Source organism: Anabrus simplex, chromosome 2 (genome assembly GCF_040414725.1).
Source record: "Anabrus simplex isolate iqAnaSimp1 chromosome 2, ASM4041472v1, whole genome shotgun sequence".
NCBI lineage: Eukaryota > Metazoa > Arthropoda > Insecta > Orthoptera > Tettigoniidae > Anabrus > Anabrus simplex.
The window spans coordinates 1157389610-1157410179 of NC_090266.1; the positions used below are offsets into that span (position 1 = coordinate 1157389610).

At 38.7% G+C, this 20570-nt stretch overlaps 1 protein-coding gene across 2 annotated transcripts in view; it reads right to left on the reverse strand.

The window, feature by feature from the left end:
- The window catches only part of Vps8 (vacuolar protein sorting 8), a 221275-nt gene that overhangs the window by 140655 nt on the left and 60050 nt on the right, over positions 1-20570 (reverse strand). For both annotated transcript variants that reach the window (XM_068225913.1, XM_068225914.1), the window contains exon 7: positions 3368-3619. In XM_068225913.1, coding sequence (XP_068082014.1) covers positions 3368-3619 — 252 coding nt within the window. The remainder of the gene's footprint in view (positions 1-3367; positions 3620-20570) is intronic.

Consider the following 20570-nt stretch of genomic DNA (forward strand, 5'->3'; position numbering starts at 1 on the left):
AGAACGGTTAGAGAATGTAGAACAGTTTACTTATCTGGGTAGCATTATTAATGGAAGTAATGAAATAAACCCTGAAATTAATAACAGATTAAGTAAAGGTACAACATTTTATCATCAAGCCAGAGAGCTTTTATGGGATTACAAAGTACCCAAGAGAATGAAACTAACATTGTATTAACAGTATTTCATACCAATTGTAACATACGGACTAGAAACGCTGGTAACTAATAAGAGACAAGATTGTAAGATCCAAGCAGTAGAAATGAAATTTTTAAGATCAGTTAAAAAGACAAGAAGAGATAGAATTCAAAATTTAAAAAACAGAGAAGAGCTAAATATAGACCCGTTAGTACAGAACATACAGAAAGCAAGACTGAGATTGGTCGGACATGTAAAAAGAATGGGAAATGAACGGGTAGCAAGAAGGAATTGGAAAGAGAAGTTAAGGGAAAGAGACCAGTTGGAAGACCGAGAAGAAGGTGGATGGATCAGATTTGGAAGGACATTAGAGAAGCTGGATTGGATGTGGCGGAAGTAATGGGGCAGGAAAAGTGGAAGGACAGAAAGGAGTGGAAGAGGCTTTTTAACCACACCCTGGTGACTGGAGTGGGACATTGATGATGATGATGATGATGATGATGATGATGATGATGATGATATCCCTATGTACCCCACCTGATTCTGTGATTTTGAAATCATGAGTAACTGAAATTTCCTAATGAATTAACAGATAGGCAATATGAAGTTTTCCTAAAACTTGTCTGTAAGAGAAAAGAAAAAAGCAAACTCATAGCACACTAAAGGTCTTTGCCTACCAAGACAAATGTGGCTCCACCAGATGGCCAACTGTTTTGCTGCATTTTCAAGAAATGATCCACTGTCTCTCATTCAGACAGCTCCTCAGTTGGTCTTACACGTCTGAGTGAACCCCATTTCAGCTCTCAGTCCAGGAAGGGGATTGGAAAGAGAAGTTAAGGGAAAGAGACCAGTTGAAAGGCCGAGAAGAAGGTAGATGGATCAGATATGGAAGGACATTAGAGAAGCTGGATTGGATGTGGTTGTTAGGTAAAAGGTAGATAGCTCCCCGACACCAAGAGGTTGGCTTGAAATGTACCTATCTATACTCCGTACTGCTTTACTTCTAAATTGACGATTTGGCTGATTTTGACTCTGAAACATAGACATCCAACCAATCCCAAGCTGTCATTCATATCGACTTAAATTGGCAGAGTGTGATCTCAAAACCTAGTTGCCAACTCTACTATATACGTTCACCACGTGGTTATCCTATCTCGCTCAGCGTGTATGGTATTCAGTACAGTTCACGATCTTTTGCATTTTTCTTCAGTAATTAATGTTTTTCATATTAGTCTTTATCTCTCTAGTATAGTACAGTTCAGAATAGTTTGCAGTTTAACATTTTAGTACAATACAGGTTTAGTAGTTCAGTGTGTAAAATAGCTGTAGTTTTATTTACATCCGTGTATTGGTTAGTGTACTTAATTCATGCATGTTTAGCATATCTCTGTGTACTTTGCAAAAGACAAGTGGCAAGAAAGTGACTCTGAGATCAGTGCAGTGTTCCCTTTGTAGGCCATAACCTCCTTCCTGTGCCAGCCATTAGCGGTGAGTGATGTGTTATTTTTCTTTTGCTAGTTGCTTTACATCGCACCGACACAGATAGGTCTTATGGCGGCAATGGGATAGGAAAGGCCTAAAGGAAGAGGCCATGGCCTTTATTAAGGTACAGCCCCAGCATTTGCCTGGTGTGAAAATGGGAAACCACGGAAAACCATCTTCAGGGCTGCCAACAGTGGGATTTGAACCCATTTTCTCCCGGATGCAAGCTCACAGCCACGTGCCCCTGACTGCATGGCCAACTCGCCCGGTATGTGTTATTTCCTCATTCTCTTTTTAGTGTCAAATGTTATTAGTAAGTGTAGTTTTTGTGAATTTGTTTCCAATCCTGATTTATTAGCTTTTCTGAGTACAGTATTACATTTTACAAGGGCTGTTTACCATGGTTGTATTGCATCAGCTGTTCTCGCGACACTAGCGCGCTGGCAGCAGAGGTAAGGCGATGCTCATTTGTTTTGCAAAACGTCAATTTAGAAGTAAAGCAGTGTAGAGTATAAGGATCATAAATATTTCACCTGCCTTATAGAAGGTGGAAAAAAATAGATTAAAGTGGTTTGCTTGGCTATTTGCTTTACGTCGCACCGACACAGATAGGTCTTATGGCAGCAATGGGAAGGAAGCGTCCGTGGCCTTAATTAAGATACAGCCCCAGCATTTGCCTGGTGTGAAAACGGGAAACCACGGAAAACCATCTTCAGTGCTTCCGACAGTGGGGCTCGAACCATTAAAGTGGTTTTAACACATTGAAAACTGAGCAGGTGAAATTAGAACTTACACTGTGGACTGAGCATTTTAGTGCGCTTTCACATTTTTATACAAAAAAATAACTGATAACCTTACTTACAGCCACAAACCTATTTTGTATTCAGCAATGTTTGAGCTACATGTGTATACCTTGTTTTTCAAAATTGGAGCAAAACCACTAACTTTCATAAATAAATTTAAAAGCCCTTTTTCCTACTTTCAATTTTTTTTAAATTTTCACAATGCATATTAAAAATGTGAAAAATTACGTAGTCACACATACTATGATACATTTATGAAAGAAACCACACACACTAATCACTGAGAAATGAAATAAAATACATTAACTGTGGAAACTGGCTCTAGTTGTCAGCTGCACGAGACCATGCAGCTATGAAGCTGCCTCGGTAGTACCAACTTAGTATCATAATAGAATTAGGTTCTGATGATGTGCTGCTATCTGGTATTTTTTAATGAACTACAAGCACTGCAGAACGTGTTCCAGCACTGTGCTAAAGTTTGTAGTACAATGAAGCAGATATATAAGCACTAGAACTCAATGCCCTACAGTGCAAGTCGCTCGTCCTCCATGGAACATTACAAATGAGATACGGCGTACGTTGCTCGCCTTCAAAGTGTTAAAAAAGTTGATCATTCCTAAAGTTATCCGGTGGTCACAGTGGAATCGTAACTGAGTCGAGGTTAAGCCTTAAGCCTGGTTCCTGTATACTTTATTCTACTCCACTTAAGAAGGATATCACTTAAACATTAGTCAGCACATTCATAGTTTTAACAAAAAGAAAAGTTTTAAAAGAAAAGTTAATTTGTATGCAGAATCTCATATTTATACTCAACTGAAAGAAGACTTTGATAAACAAAAATTTATTGATAACAGGTATATAAGGAATTAAGTACTGAAAACTGCATTTTCACATTAAAATACACTTTGCTGACAATAGTTCAGGAAGCATGTGAACTAACTTACCATGGCCTTACTGACGTTTCCACCAGTACATAAACCCTTAAAGTGACTTGTTCCGTACACAAGCCCTATATCTGAGAGATCTAAAACCTCCAGTTCCTCTTGAGTACGAACATCTAAGAGATGCAACTGTTCCAGAGTGTCCAGGGCAGCAAGAGTACGAGTATTAAGCCAGTGTAAACTCAAGAGAAGGTAGGGCACAGAGAGTTTCTGTAGTGGTGCGAGGCGAATCTTAGATCGGGAATCGACGGACACCTGCATATAAAAAAAAATATATATCAACACACTCTTATCTCCCATTTAATAATAGTTGGTATGAGAAGTTTAAGACACAAAGGTTTTAATTATATTTACAAATTAACATTACAGTATCTTAAACAACACTGGGGTTTGCTGGTAGGGTAGAATAAAACCAGGAAGAGCACATTCATCACCAATAAATTAATGGTATGTTTTAAGCAGTCCAGGGTAAAAAGGCAAGAAAGAGAAAAAGAGAGGGGAGAGAGAGAGAGAGAGAGAGAGAGAGAGAGAGAGAGTGAGTGTGTGTGTGAAAATAAGCATATCTCTAATGCGTGAACAAACAGAAGAAATAAAGAGAATGAATTTAAAGCTCAAAAATATTCCTTTTTTTTTTTTTTTTCAATGTTTATGTTCATCATTGGTTTTTTTCTGCCTGTGATAATACACGGCAATGGTCTTATATATCAGATATAGATTAAGTAGATACTAGCTGAAACCCGTCAAAACATTACAGTCAATGGTGTAAATATCTAGTAAGGATTTCCTTCTATGCAACATCCTTTGTACAATTAGTTTTTGAAACCACTGTAACTTTAAGCCTGTCAAAGATCTGACTTCGGACACTGCAACGAATAAATGGCCATGGCTGAAAACTGACTGAGGTAAATAGAGACCTACGTGTTCCAGTGTTTCCCCATGATCGTTACTGATCATGACACTAATAATGTTATTTTTTTTACGTCCCACTAACTACTCTTTTACGGTTTTCGGAGACGCCGAGGTGCCGGAATTTTGTCCCGCAGGAGTTCTTTTACGTGCCAGTAAATCTACCGACACGAGGCTGACGTATTTGAGCACCTTCAAATACCACCGGACTGAGCCAGGATCGAACCTGCCAAGTTGGGGTCAGAAGGCCAGCGCCTCAACCGTCTGAGCCACTCAGCCCGGCTGATCATGACACAAAAATACCAAGCCAAAGAGAAACTGGCACCTTTTAAAGTAAAATGGTAGTGTTCTATCGGATGGTGTTAAATCAACTCAAGTTATTAGAGCTCTCTGCCTAGCTTTATTTCCATTTATTATTACAAAATCTAAACAAAATTTTAAATATATTTCTTACAACTAATCTTGTTTTGTTCAGGAGACCTTGGGAAACATTCAGATTTATAAGGAGCATAACTATGATTCTTTTTTCTTCTTTTTCTTTTCTCAGAATTTGCTTTACATTGCACTGTGACAGACAGGTCGACGATGAGATAGGAAGTTAATAAGACTGGGAAGGAAGTGATCATGGCCTTAATTAAGGTACAGCCCCACCCTGGTGTGAAACTGGGAAACCACCAAGAACCATCTTCAGGGCTGCCAACAGTGGGATTCAAACCCACTATCTACCACATGCAAGCCGACAGCTATGACCCCAAACCACGCAGCCACTCGCTCGTTAACAATGACTCCAATCTTTAGAGTAAGAATATGTGAAATTCAAGAATTCTGCAGGAAACCGAAGTTAGTGGCTTTCATCTTCAGTAAATAATCTGCTGACACTAGTGTATATTTTTGAACCACCAGGTATAAGCTCAACGACTTTCAAATCAATTTTATTACAGTATTCATTTCTGGTGCAAGAATGGCAACTTTCAAGAAACTGATGACATCTTTTTGCAGAAGTTAATGTTTTGTCATAAATTTCAGTCATGATTATCATCATGTGGTAAAATTCTGGCTGGATATACAAGAACATCTAATCCCTCACCATCCACAGAGGGGTAGCTGCTGTTACCAATTTCTTGTAAAAAATCAGCCAATTCCATTTTTTGTGGATTTTCCCATATGTTTTTATCTAAGTGGTGTACTTTGCAGAAAGGCCAAAGAGGAGAGTATTTAATGCAATTATGAATAATTGTTTGGCAGAGAAGAGTGTAGAACGGTCAAAACCTGTCTGAAATCTTCCCCCAAAACAATAATTTTCCCACCAAAAGGAAGGTTGTTACACGTAATATCTATTAGAAAATGATTCACACACATTAATGAATGACTATTTGCCAATGATGTTTCATCTCATTTTATAAGCCATGCTAATCAAATATTATCAGCTGCTTTGGAATTTACTTTTTATCCAGACACCAAACACACATTTAAATTTAGAGGAATTTTGAATGTATTATGCACTGTTCAACTGCAAGACAGCAAAACCAGCTATTCCTGTCTACACTACTGATATAATATGAAGCCCTCAATTGAAGCACTTTCGTATTAAGCATTATTATACAGGTATATACGTTTTTCCAGTGCCACTGGGACCATCAACAAAAAAATATATATTCTTGACATTTGCATTGTTTTGTTGCAGTATTTATTTACATCACTTTAGCAGTGGCGAAGTTAGGGCTCGTGGCCCTCTCTTACTCTTAAAAACATGAATTACAATTTAATACATATATAAAAGAGAAGTACTATTCTACTCTAAAATCAAGGATGACTAACCTAAATAAAACACACGGAGAACATATAAAGAAGAATGAAAGCTAAGCTCAGCAAATAAAACAAAATAACGAGTAATCCGGAACATAAAAGTAAAAAAGAATGAGAAAAGTCATTGTACCGGGAGGTACACCTCTACGCCGCGCATTCAAAATTAGTGCCTAAATGAACTCCTCTATTGGTGAAACTGAAACTACATCAACTTAGAACTTTACTCGGAAGATGTCACCACTAAAATCTAATGTAATTTTGTTATTGTGAAGTTTCCTGAACTGTGTGAATTTCTACTTGTTTTGTTTTCCATTCATCAAGAAGTTGGAACATTCTCCCACAGATGTCACTACTAAAAACTATGATCGTGCACCTTGGTGCGAGGAATAAGAACTTATAATTCTAAGAAGTTTTGTATTGAATCTAGCCAATCCCTAATTTCTGTAATTAATTTTCTACCAATCACAGTCTTCTTCTTCCTCTTCTTTGATTTTGAGTGTAACTTTTAAAGTGACCAATAAACGTGAGAGGGTGTGGCAAGTTTAATCTTGAATGATCTCTAACTTTCCCGAGGGTTTATAAATTGCGGAGTTTCTCGTTTCTGGGCCAACTGATCGTCATCTTACTAAGTGTGTGTGTGTGTGTGTGTCAAAGCAGGAGGCGGGCGGCCTCTTTCATCAGGCAGCAGTACATCCACCAGGTAATGGCCACATAACATCTTTCTTTCTTTCTTTCTTTCTTGCTTACTCCGCAGTTTAACCCGAGGGAAAGGTCCGAATCATTAACTATGTAACCTTCCTTTTCTAAAAATGTAACTTTCTGCCAGCTAATGTAATAACTTCATAGAATCTTTAACTGTAAATCGGGGATAAAGAGTGATGTACCCTCTCGAGCTCTCCATTCAGTTTGTGTTTCAGGCCATTTAATTAATCTGTTCTTTCCGCAAAGGCCCTATAGGTTTGGTACGAGATACCCCTGTTTCAATTTTATTAAAGTTGGGCCATGGAAGGCCAGAGACTGTAAGATTTTTTTGGTGTTGCCTTGAGTAGGCTTGAGAAACTGAGAGCATGTTAGCTCTTTTTCAAGTGTTGTAAAAGGTGCCTCTGGGAGGCTTGATAGTGTAATTTTGGAGCAAGTGCTCTTTGAATTAGGGGATTTCTGTCCTTGTATAAATTTGTGCTCTTTTGTAAATTTGAGCTAGGAGCTCAGGAAAAGTAAAGTGAGGGCTTGAAGCCCACGATCTGTTAATACCACTAATCTTGTCCTTCCTAGACTTCTTTAATGTTTGCTACTTGTACCTGTAAAAATTGTTAAGTTCGAGGTTTTTGAAAATATAACCTTCAGTTTAAGTTTTAAATTCAATTCTTGACATTGTAGTTAGACCCATTCACCCCGGCACCTCCTTCCACCTCTGCGATCCACGAAAAACCATGTAACAGTCATAATGAAAAGTTACATACTAACTGAAAAACATAAGCAGTGCATAAACAGTACACATTACATAATAAATTAACAGAAATACAAGTGTGGCAATAAACAGTTATCTATGTACAGGAGTTAAAAGCTATGTTATTTATCATGTACATTTTATAGTTATAAAAATATAATAACATCATAATTATAAAAACAACAGTGTTCTTCAGCTGTACAATAAAATATCAATGTTACTAGCCTACGTACCACAATCGCACAACCTATCAGACTTCACCAATCATATGAAACAATCAGCGGTATTCAACAGGTAATCTCTGCATGCTATTTTAAATTTTGTTGTTGAGTTAAGAGTTTCTGACAGCAGCTGGAAGTGAATTCCAAAGTCGTGACCCAGCCACAGCGAAGGATCTATTATATATTGAAGAGGGGTTGATGGTAATAGCAAGGAAAGTGCCTGATCTAGTGTTACAATTATGGAATGAGGATAATACTGTAAATGGAATTTTGATAAAATGTATTTGAGTAGATTTTCCTTCAGAGTTCGATAAATCAACGTAAGTATATGAAACTTCCGTCGCCTCGGGTTTCAGCTAGGAAAGAGCTGTGTAGCTATGGGTTATGTGAGCATCATAACTCTAGTTAAAGGCAAATTGAAGACCAGAGTTAAATGCTCGTTGAAGTTTGGTCAATGTCAATGATTTCATTAAGAACTGAAAGTTTTTCCTGGTTTGCCATGAGTGCCATGTCAGCCAAATCATAACTGAAAATTGGCACTTTAGTAGTTTGCTTGTTAAATATAAGTTAATAATAATAATTTCGTGTGGCTATTTCTAGCTGAGTGCAGTCCTTGTAAGGCAGACCCTCCGCTGAGGGTGGGAGGCATCTGCCATGTGTAGGTAACTGCGTGTTATTGTGGTGGAGGATAGTGTTGTGTATGGTGTGGAGCTGCAGGGATGTTTGGGACAGCACAAAAAAAAACACACACACACCCGGGCAAATGGAATTAACCAATGAAGGTTAAAATCCCCGACCCGGCTGGGAATCAAACCTGGGACCCTCTGAACCGAAGGCCAGTATGCTGACCATTCAGCCAACGAGTAGGACATATTTGTATTGTAGTAGGTAAGTTGAATGTTGGGAGAGAAAAAACATGCAATTTCCGGGTTTCATTAATAACTCTAAGGGACAATAGATAAGCCATGTTTGCACCGGTACACTTTAAATAACACTCACTACAGTGTTTATACTACTCCCAGAAGTGTCTGTCATTGCAAAGCTGATGAAAAATGCATATACAGTATACTGGAAAATAACTGTCTCAATTGAAAAGGTAATTAAATGCTGATGTTTCCATCGAACAGTGTAGCCATTCAGAATAATCTAGAAGCAGTCCAAACTTCATTGCCAAATCCTTATATGTTGGGTAGGTAATACCTTGGTATGTTCGGAGATCCTCAAAGCTAGTGAAGAAAATGTGCAGGTGGTATCTTTCAGATTCAGACCTATTACTTTTTCAAATCTGTCATTTTTTCCACACATTTTTTTTTCTCCATACATAGTGAAGTGGTGATTCAAGATAAATACACTGTATGTGCCCCTCATTGTTGGATTTTTGAACAGCTGAAACCATGTAATGAGTTGTGTACACTTCAACTGCACCCGTAATATTGCTTGCGAAACATTATTGGAATTTAAACACACATCTTGTTGACCTGGTAAATAGATAAGTGTCCAGCCAAGAGTGTGGGACTCTTTGTGCATGTTATAACCAAAAATCCAGTATGCAACCTCACTTGAACAAACATATCTAACATTCAAATATGTACAAACTTTCTCATAATGTAGTGCTTCATCATTTTCTGTGATTTGCAAGTTAGTCCAATCATGCCCCTTATAAACATAATTAAGTATGTATATATTTGATGCTGTGTACAATTGCACAAATTTCCAAGTTAATATAGGCCTAAAAGAACATTAACAGAAATCACGAGTAAGGAACCAAGCGATTGTCAGTTTCCACATTGGTGCCTTATATACGTTCGGTAAATGTTCTTCCATTCAGTCACCTGCAGTAAAGTGGATCGCTATTCACATTATCTCTAGGTTATGGAATAAACTCTTTTGGAAAATCCTTCTTACATCTTCCATCTTTCATGCAAACTGAATTAGGATTTATATTTTTCCTTTACAATTTTGCTTTACATCACACAGACACAGATAGGTCATATGGCAACGATAGAACAGGAAAGGGCTAGGAATGGGAAGGAAGCGACCATAGCCTTAATTCAGTTGAACATGGGAAACCATAGAAAACCATCTTCCGGGCTGCCGACAGTGGGATTTGAATTAGGACTGAGAAAGCCGCAAGGTCCATGTACCATGTACGTCTCTGCTAAGTTGTACAATGTGGGACTGGAAGGATCTGGTATTACTGCAGAAACTCTCTTATCAATTTCAGAGATTTCTCATAATTTACAACTATCTCAAAAACACACCAATAAGTGTATATAAGGTAAACCTTGCTTATAGAACTCAACTGTGTATATGAAAGTTTGCACCTTACCAGTTCTGGTTAATTAAACACAGGAGTTCCTATATTTTTGCATGAAATTCAGGTCATGATGGATTGCAAGAAGGTAATAAAGAGGTCTGGCTGACCAAATTTTCTCACAATTGCCACTGAATCCTGATAATTTTGCAACATATTTCAAGGAATGTCAATGAAAGCGGAAGGCAAAATAACAATACGACCAGCTCTTAATCTTTCATTTTCAGCTCTAACGTGTAAAAGCATCAGGAAGACCGACATAAGTATCAACGCACAAACCATTCGTCTCACGATTCCCTCCAGTTGGCAGTGAAATATGACACCCTGTTTCTCTGCAAGAACAAATTAAAATGTCAGTTAAGGTATCACAATGCATACTGTCAATGTCAATTTAATTTAAAATTCCCTGATTAGAAAATACAGCTACATGACTGTGTGAAGCCGGAGCACCATCAGTTGTTTCAAAAACAGCGGCAATCTCTGAGGAGGTTGGATTACTATAACATCTAGGATCTGCTTGAGGTTCATGGTAGAAAGGCAAGACCAAATCAAAAGGCTAAAGTTTTTCCCTTAAGTTGATTAATTTTGTTCACATATTTTTGCATGCATTGTCCTACAAAATTGAATGTAGGGGGGTTATGCCATTGCAAAATATTGTTTAAAATATTAAGTGCATCTTCCATGATGCAAAAATTAACTCAATTTTCTAGTATGATTTGATTACCTTCTGAGCAATCTAATATGAACAATGAACCACACATAAAATGGCCAACAAATACTGAATTTTATACATTCTTTAAATGTGAGGATATTAGTAAACAGTGGATGGCTGGTGGCCAAAGAGACAGAATCTTACACCAGCATAATATGCTCATCCTACTTCAAACAAGAGGATTTTGAAAGAAAGTCATCTGTTGTGACGGCCAATTTTTGTGTGGTTGAGTGTACAAAATGACTGTCATATCTGTTGCTTACATTTTTGGAATATAACAAAGAAATTTGATGATGAACATTCAAGAAATTTTAAAACAATATGGACCATACCCAGGTGGCAAGGTAACAGTAGCACCAAGGGAAACTAAGGCCATAGCATTATTGTACTGCTGAATATTTTCTCTGAAATTGTTTACATATCGTCTCCAGTGAATAATTGTTTCAGGCTGTCAAGTATTTTATATTCAAGCAGATCAGTTTTACTACCAAAGTAACCAAGTGCAGTTTTCACGCAAGAGAAGTACAATTCTGAAATATGTTTACATTAATTTATCAAGAACCTACATTGTACAGCATAATATCTGGAATTTTTCTGAAATGGCAGATTTATATTGAATTTTAAAAGCGTCTTGTCTCCAATTTCTAATTTTTATCTTTTAAGCACCTTTTGTAGCCTCCGTATGACCGGTCAAAGTTCCTTTTTTGTCTAACTAGTTCATTTACAGCAGCATTACTCTCCAAATTAACATCGTATTCAATAACACTGTAATGTCCTGCATCAATGGTGCTGCTACACACTACAATGCAAATAATATTTCTATTGCCATAATCAGCAGCATGGTTAGTCTCATCGTTATGTATTCTAAACATATAATCAACAAACAATTGGCCTAAACAATGAAGTTTAACATGACCAGGGTATTCACTGTCCAGAGACATAAAACTTTCATACTCAAGTTGGTTGTTGACAAGAAAGCAATACCACTGATTGCCAGTAATAAAACCCTTAAAATGAACCCAAATCGGCTACAATTTTAGCAACAGTTTACAAACGCAGATTATGATTATGTTCTTCATTATGCTATAAAGAGTATGAAACTGTTCTAAATAAGCAATTTCCATCACCTAGTATAGGTTCAATCCTTCAATTTTCTTCCATGACAGTAAATTATGGCATGGAGGACTGACCCACTTAACTAACTACCAGAGAAAAGAAGTTCCCAACTTCAGTGTTAAAATTATGACATAGCAGAAAAACCATTCAAATTTCTCCAAAATCACTCGAGCTAACAAATATAGGGAAAGATGACATGGAAGGAGAGAAAAAAAAAAAATTAAATTCCTCTGAAATCACATCAAGCTAGCAAATATAAGGAGAGCTACAGAAGAGACAGTAAAATTGCACTGAATAGCTTCTTCTTCTTGACCAAGAAGATGTCCGATTGCACATGAGTGCTTGCCCACTTCACCTACCCTCTTGTATTGCATGCCTCAATGCTCTCACTCTCGGGTTTCCCCTCATCGTCCAGTTGGCCTTGGTGTAGAGGCGAGCATCATCCCCAATGAGATTGGAACATTTCTCTTTGATATTTTAAAAATATATGTGGCATATTATTTTTTCTTTTAAAGACTCTCTACAAATCTACAGACCAACAGCTTTCATCAGAGGGCTTTACCAAGTCAATCAGTTCAGCCGTTCTCGCAAAAATGCATGGTAACAAAAATCAGCCTAGTATTTTAAATACATAGATAACTTTATCTGGAAGTAAATATCATAATACTTACATTGCAGGTATTTAAAACCCATTAAAGTTTTATTGTACTGAGAGGCAACTGAGTAGGACTACAAGTTCTTTCAATGCAGGGTAAAATTATTATCAATCAAAGAGAGAATCCTGGTATCAAGGTATCAAGTTGGATTCAAAAAAATAGAGAATGAACAACTTATCTAATAATAAATGTGAATTATAATTACTGTATTATTATCTTTCTTAATCTGTTTACCCTCCAGGATTGGTTTTTCCCTCGGACTCAGCTGCCTCAATGGCAGTGTCCCAGAGCGCGAGACTTTGGGTAATGGCATACAACTGGGGAGGAGGACCAGAACACTGCCCATGTGGCCTCATCTGCTGTGTTGAACAGGGGCTTTGTGGGGGATGGGAATATTGGAAAGGTGTGCCAAGAAAGAGGGAAGGAAGCGGTCGTGTCCTCAAGTTAGGTACCATCCCTGCATTTGCCTGGAAGAGAACTGGGAAACCAAAGAAAACGATTTCGAGGATGGCCAAGGTGGGAATCGAACACACCTCTACTCAGTTGATCTCCCAAGGCTGAGCGGACCCTGTTCCAGCCCCCATACAACTTTTCAAATTTCGTGGCAGAGCCATGAATCAAACTTGGGCCTCCAGGGTTGGCAGCTAATTACACTAACCACTACACCACAGAGGTAGACTAATTATTATTATGATGCCAGAAATTTATTTTCTAGTTGATGAGAATGATGTGGTCTACTAAGTTGGTATCAAGATCTTCCTCTGGATTTCCAACAGCAGTGCTCCCTGATAAGAGTACTGATGAAGCCATAATTCCTCCGGATGTGTAGAGAAGGTTCTGCCTTTTGACAGTTAGGAACAGTGCATTCCACCAAGCGAGTCGGCCGTGCAGTTAGGGTTACACAGCTGTGAGCTTGCATTCGGGAGACAGTGGGTTCGAACTCCACTGTCGGCAGCCCTGAAGATGGTTTTCTGTTGTTTCCCATTTCCACACCTTAATTAAGGCCACAGCCACTTCCTTCCCATCATCGCCATAAGATCTATCTGTGTTGGTGTGACGTAAAAAAACAAAAAACAACCACTGCATTCTGCTGAACTGGCACCTGCTGCAGTAGTAGCCACAAGGTTAAAGCTAACAAAACTCTACTTCAGCTATTTATAAATATTTAAATACACATATTTTGTGATAATTTTATCTGTATTGGAAGTACACCATGTTCACAAAAACCAGAACAACCTGCAAGACTAGAGATAGGAAGTTCATATTCACAGGACATGTGCATTAGTATGTTCTGAAGAAATAAGCATTTGAACCAAGTCAGCCCCCAGGTTCAAGGTCCACATCAATATCTCAGCACTGGACGAGTTGGCCGTGCGCGTAGAGGCGCGCGGCTGTGAGCTTGCATCCGGGAGATAGTAGGTTCGAATCCCACTATCGGCAGCCCTGAAAATGGTTTTCCGTGGTTTCCCATTTTCACACCAGGCAAATGCTGGGGCTGTACCTTAATTAAGGCCACGGCCGCTTCCTTCCAACTCCTAGGCCTTTCCTCTCCCATCGTCGCCATAAGACCTATCTGTGTCGGTGCGACGTATAGCCCCTAGCAAAAAAAAAATCTCAGCACACCACCACTGACTGGTAAAATGTGCCTGCGGCTCTCGTTGTCATAATAAAATGAATGCAATGGATTAGTGCGACATGAGCACACGTGCAGGATGCCTCACAGACATGTGAGAACCGTACCATCAAATGAGTGAGCTCGAAAGAGAGCACATTATTGGCATGAGAGAACGTGATGCATCCATCCGGAAAATTGCTGCTCGTGTGGGACAAAGTGTGTCGGTAGTACAACGGGTGTGTTCAGAATGGTTCACAGAAGGCCGCAGAACACGACGATATGGGTCTGGTCACACCACCCAGACCACCTCCCCGAGAAGATCGACACCTCATCCGAATGGCATTGCAGGACAGATCTGCACCCTCCTCGGCTTTGGCGCAACAGTGGAACACTGTAATACATCGTACACTATCAGGAGTGACAGTCCATCATTTATTACGGTCTGGGTTACCGGCGTGTCATCCACTTCTATGCCTAATTTTGAATAATGTGCATAAACACGCTAGACTGCAATGGTGAATGCAACGACGTCACTGGGGAGAGGACTGACAGCAGATAGTGTTTTCGCATAAATCCAGGTTCTGTTTGCTTGAAAATTATGGCCGCATTTTGGTTCGCCGCAGACAGGGGGAGAGGCATCAGGGCAATGAGACCAGTTTGATGTACGTGAATGAAATCCTGCGACCCGTAGCCATACCCTTTCTGCACGACACCCCAGACGCCACATTTCAGCAGGAAAATGCGCGACTACATGTTGCAGCATGAACACATGCTTTCTTGTTGTCACAGGATGTCAGACTGTTGCCCTGGCCCGCCCAATCACCAAACTTGTCGCCAATTGAAAATGTGTGGGACATGGTGAAACGACGGGTGCGGTGCTGTTACCAAATACCAACCACCAAAGATGAACTGTGGAACCAGGTGAATGCAGCATGGATGGCTATACCCCAAGACGCCATCACGCATGGAACAAGTAATCAGTGCCTACTAGGCAACAGGACACATGCTGAACCTACGTGACAAATGCTAATTGTTGCTGCAAAACATACTAATGAAAATGTCCTATGAATATGAACGTCCTATCTCTAGTGTTTCAAGGTGTTCTGTTTTTTATGAACATTAGTGTATGTTACAATTTGGCATTTTTCTTTCTGTATTACAGTATGTTCATTTGGAGCCAATAAGGCAAATGAGAAGAAATAGAAAGAACTTCCTGCTTGCATTCAGCCTGCAGGCTGAACCGCTATCCAAGACTGTGATGGATAATGGCATGTTTCTGATTAGTTGCTATGATAACCAAGTAGAGTTTATGCCCAACTACTATGAGTTTTACCGGGCGAGTTTGCCTTACAGTTAGGGAAATTATAAAAAGAAAAAACTGAGTTTCAAGTTGAGGTGCATTTCTTTTCCAGATCTTTCTGGGAGATTCTAAAGCACATTGTAGCCTCCTTTATTTGTTATTTATTGACATAGCCAAAAGTGAAAATAACAGTCAAACTTTGTCCCTTCCTCGTTGTAAATACCTATATCATTCTACCCTCAGTATTTTCAGTCTTGTATTTTCTTTCGAACAGAGCAGTTAGTGTTGACTTTATGAATATTTGTTAAAATTAGTTGTTGTGCAGTGACATTAAAAGGAAAGGTTCTACAGAAAAAAAAAAGTGGAATTTACATCAGATATTTTAAAAGTGCATGCATGATATGGTGAATATGAGGGGTTATGCAGCAGTCAGATTATTTGGTTGGCACTGTTTGTTAGCAGAAGAGAAGAAAATAGTGTGGGACAGCTTGCATGGTTATAATGATCTGCCAAATGTAAATCGATCATTACATTTACATCCAGACTCTGCGAAACATCTAAAGCGTGCAATGCAAATAAAACACCTACGAAAAGATCAAAATACAATTGCTGATGTGCTGAAAGGAAATTTACTTCTTTATATAATACAATGAAAATGTTAAGTTAAAATTGACTGTGTTTTTAAATAACAGATTTAATTTTGTTGTGGGTTTGGATCCCACTGATGTCTGGTTGGTCATTTTGTTCTGTACTCATCTCTTCAGCATGTACTATATGAACTAAACATGACCTACTAAGCTGAAAATATGAATGTTTCGAGTATAATATAGCCATTAAACATACCAGTCCATTAGGACTCGCATCAAGGAACATCAAAGAAATATCCGTCTCAACCAGCCAGACAAATCAGCAATAGCCGAGCATGCGCTATCGTCGGGTCAAGATGCCGTGTTCCAAGATGTTTGATCTCTTACCCAAACCAGACACTACAAGTCCAGGATTATACGGGAAGCTGTAGAAATACACATAGAAATCTGAACAATTTGAACAGGTACACTGGCTATCAATTAATACATTGTTGCCAGCCATTAAGGATTTACGTAGTTAGTTCTCTTCCCTGTCCTTTCACTATTGTTGTTTTGTTTCGGTGTTTTCCAAATCTGTACATTCCTCATCACCAGACGTTTCACCTCAGACTTGTATGAGTGTCATACTTTCATGTGTGTACACTAGTTATATCCCCCCCCTCCCAGACTGATTCTGATGGTACCATCAGGTTCCGCTTCAAATGCTAGCGCTGTACAACATACGGCAAGCCGTCTAGATATGAATGAACTTACCACTTATACTTCTATTACTAGCATCTAAATTCTAACTTTCATTACTAGAGAAGTCTTTCTCGTGAACAGTCGAGATTTTCTTCTGAAGACGTGGAGCAAAGTTCTCTGTGAAACGTAAAGAGTTTCATTCTGTATTCTTGACATGGCATAAGCCCAAAAGCTCATATGTCTCCGGCCATTAAAATTAAATATTCAATTGAATTAGATTTCAGGACATCAATGAACATTTTTTTCTCTCATTAATGCATCTAAATTCCCACATTATGCAACAGTTTTTCCTATAAGTATTCTACACACCCTATAAAAGCCTACCCATATTTAAGATAACTGGATGAAAACTGTGCAGTTCCTTGGCTGATTGATCAGCATAGTGCCTTTGGTTCACAGGGCCTCAGGTTCGATTCCAGAATGGATTGGGTATTTTACCGCATGTGGTTAACTCCTCCATGTCCTGGACTGGGTGTTTGTGTTCTGTGTTTGTCTTAACACACATCTTCATTTACATACATGTCACACTATAAACCACCACAGAAATAAGCAATAATGAATACATACCTCCTCCTCATAGGGTTGGTGTCAAGAAAGGCATTTGGCTACAAAGCAGGACTAAATCCATATGAAGTCCAGCCCCAGGTAACTGGGAGGAGGCCAGGAAGAACAACTAGCCAGAGAATTGAATATCAGATATTCTACACAGATGTTTAGGACCATAATATTCCAGTAATACAAGCTCCTAAATTCATCAGAGAAAACGACATTTTAAGAAGTATACAGACACTTATCTGGTAGCAATTTTACCATCTACAAGCGTATCCGTGGAGTGACATTTTTCATCCCTCAACCAGATTATGACTTATCTCTGGAATTCAATGACCCAGTACAGGATAACATTGGCAAATAATTAACTGCACAGGTAATTACTACAAGTTTTAAAGGAGAAGCAGCCATTTCACAATATCATACATGAATTCACCAAATTATTATAATTAATGAACCACCTTTCCAATACATAAAATCCTTATATTTAGGATGAAACCATTTAATCACAAATTGGACATGTTTCACTCAACTTTGTGAGCATCATCAGCAATAGTTAACATAAATCATTGGTGGGTCAGGGCCCTGATCCTGGTGTATATCACAAAAGAATGTCTAATATACATTGATAAAATATATAAATTTAACAATTTAAAAATAATCAATAAGATTATTTATGTCTATTAAAAAAAAAAAAAACAGATTGTTTAAAATGTAAAACGGAATGGATGGCTTAAATGTTAAAAATAGTATATGGTAATTAGATGTTCTTAAAAATCGTTGTCCAACATATCTACGCTCGATTATATTAAGACTGTTTATGATAAAATCAGTTTTTCAAATCAGGGTGAGTTCTTATTATAGACTATGTTGCTGTTTTTTAAGAATAAACATGATGAGAAACGCTAAAATCGCACATGATTGCTGATGATGCTCACAAAGTTGAGTGAAACATGTCCAATTTGTGATTAAATGGTTTCATCCTAAATATAAGGATTTTATGTATTGGAAAGGTGGTTCATTAATTATAATAATTTGATACTCTGAACTCCAATACGGTTGAAAAATGAGATTTATAACTTGTAATGAATTCACCACCCAGAAAAACAGGAATATAGACCTTATTTTCAATCGTTGGTAAAATTTGCTAGGAAAGTGTTCAATTTTATAATACAGAATAATAATGTTATTGGCTTTAAATCCCACTAACAATTTTTACAGTTTTCAGAGACACCGAGGTGCCAGAATTTAGTCTTACAGGAGTTCTTTTACATGCCAGTAAATCTACCAACATGAGGCTGATGTATCTGAGCACCTTCGAATACCACCGGACTGAGCCAGGATTGAACCTGCCAAGTTGAGGTTAGAAGGCCAGCACCTCAAACATCTGAGCCACTCAGCCCGGCCTTATAATAGAGATCTTGGCTCCCAAACACTTATAATAAACAACTTTTTATGTATTTTGAGCAACACTGAAACTACCTTAAACTGAGCGAGTTAACTGTGTGGTTAGGGCCGCACAGCTGTGAGCTTTAATTTGGAAGATAGTACATTTGAATCCCACCTTCAGAACTCTAAACATGGTTTTCCGTGGCTTCCCATTTTTACACCAAGCAAATGCTGGGGATGTACCTTAATTAAGGCCATGGTCGCTACCTTCCCAATCCTAGCCTCTTCCCATCTTCCCGTTGCTGAAAACCTTCGATGTGTTAGTGTGATGTTAAACAAATAGCAAGAAAAAACCCTACTAATTTATGGTTCATCTTCTTCCTCTCCTTCTTTGCGATTTCCCACCAGTGCAGGGTTCGCTCTCCAGATCATTGTCCACCATTTTTTTCGATCCACCATGTCCTCAGGGAAAAAGCTGACAAATGTCCTGTCCTTATTGAGCATGTCCAGCCATCTCTGCTTCGGCCATTCGCATGGCCATTTACCGCTGATGTCCAGGTGGTTTTGGTAACAGAAGTAGGTGCGACTCTGCTCCGAGAACATGTCCATACCAGTGCATCCGAGATTCTCTCATTCTTTCAGTGATAGATGACACACCAAATTGATGTCAGATGTTGATATTGATGACATGGTCAAAGACACACCCATGACTCAACAGAGCATGCACATTTTCATGGTATGAAGACATCTTTCGGTGTCGATTGTTACTGCCCAATAGTACAACAGGCCATATGACTGCCTTGCAGATCTTGGATTTGAGATGGACACTAGTAACTTCCCACCAATACATCCAGGCTGCATTTACCCTTGCTCTCACATCACTGTTTATGAAGCGGCGCTAGATTACTTTGGCCAAATCCATACAAAGACTGATCTTTATTTATGTGAATTCAACTAGATGGGGGAAGAGGTTGCAGCATCTCTGTTCCCAAAAGAGTTTCCACCTGTAGTTCAGACCATGAGAAGCTACTGATCTGTTGGTACTCTCAATATTACCACCCCTCCTAGAGTGGTACCCCTTGAGACCTGCTCACTGAGATCATGGCTAGTCTTCCTGTTGGGACTGTACACTATCTCAAACTAGCAAATTACCCGTGCTTCGCTACGGTATTATAATGAAATTTATAATTGAATGCATAACGTTTTATATATAATCCGCCGAATTCGTGATCTAACTTGTTTTCTGAGAGAATCCGCCAAAATTCGTGATCTGACTCGTTTTCTGAGAGATTACGGCAAAGTTCCTCCCATTTTTCAATCTTTCTTTCCAGCAATCGATTTCGTACTTCCCGGGCTAGGTCCAGGTATTCCACCCGGCCAGTTGGGTCCCTAAATCTTTGCCATCTTTTCTTATAAGTATTTTAATATGGATCAAATCCTTGAGGAGATCCAGCGTAGTGTCGTCTTGGGTGCCTTGGCAGTACTGAACGCGCGGCCGGACTGCAATCATAGTCATTACCCGGCCAGGACCCGTTTCCAGCGCGGTTCGCATATTTTGACGACGGTCCAGAACTTTATCATTATTATTATTATTATTATTATTATTATTATTATTATTATTATTATTATTATTCGGGTGGGTGATATTAGTTGACTTTAGGTCATTATTACTGTTATTATTATTATTAGTATTATTATTATTGATGGTCTGGAACCCACAGCAAGATGCAAGACCGCTACTTGGCGGTAAATTACATCCTCTGCCATTGTCATTGCTGATAAAGTGACCAGCACTATCATCGCGCGTAGGCAAGTGCGCAAGATTTCTGGCGACACAAATGATATAC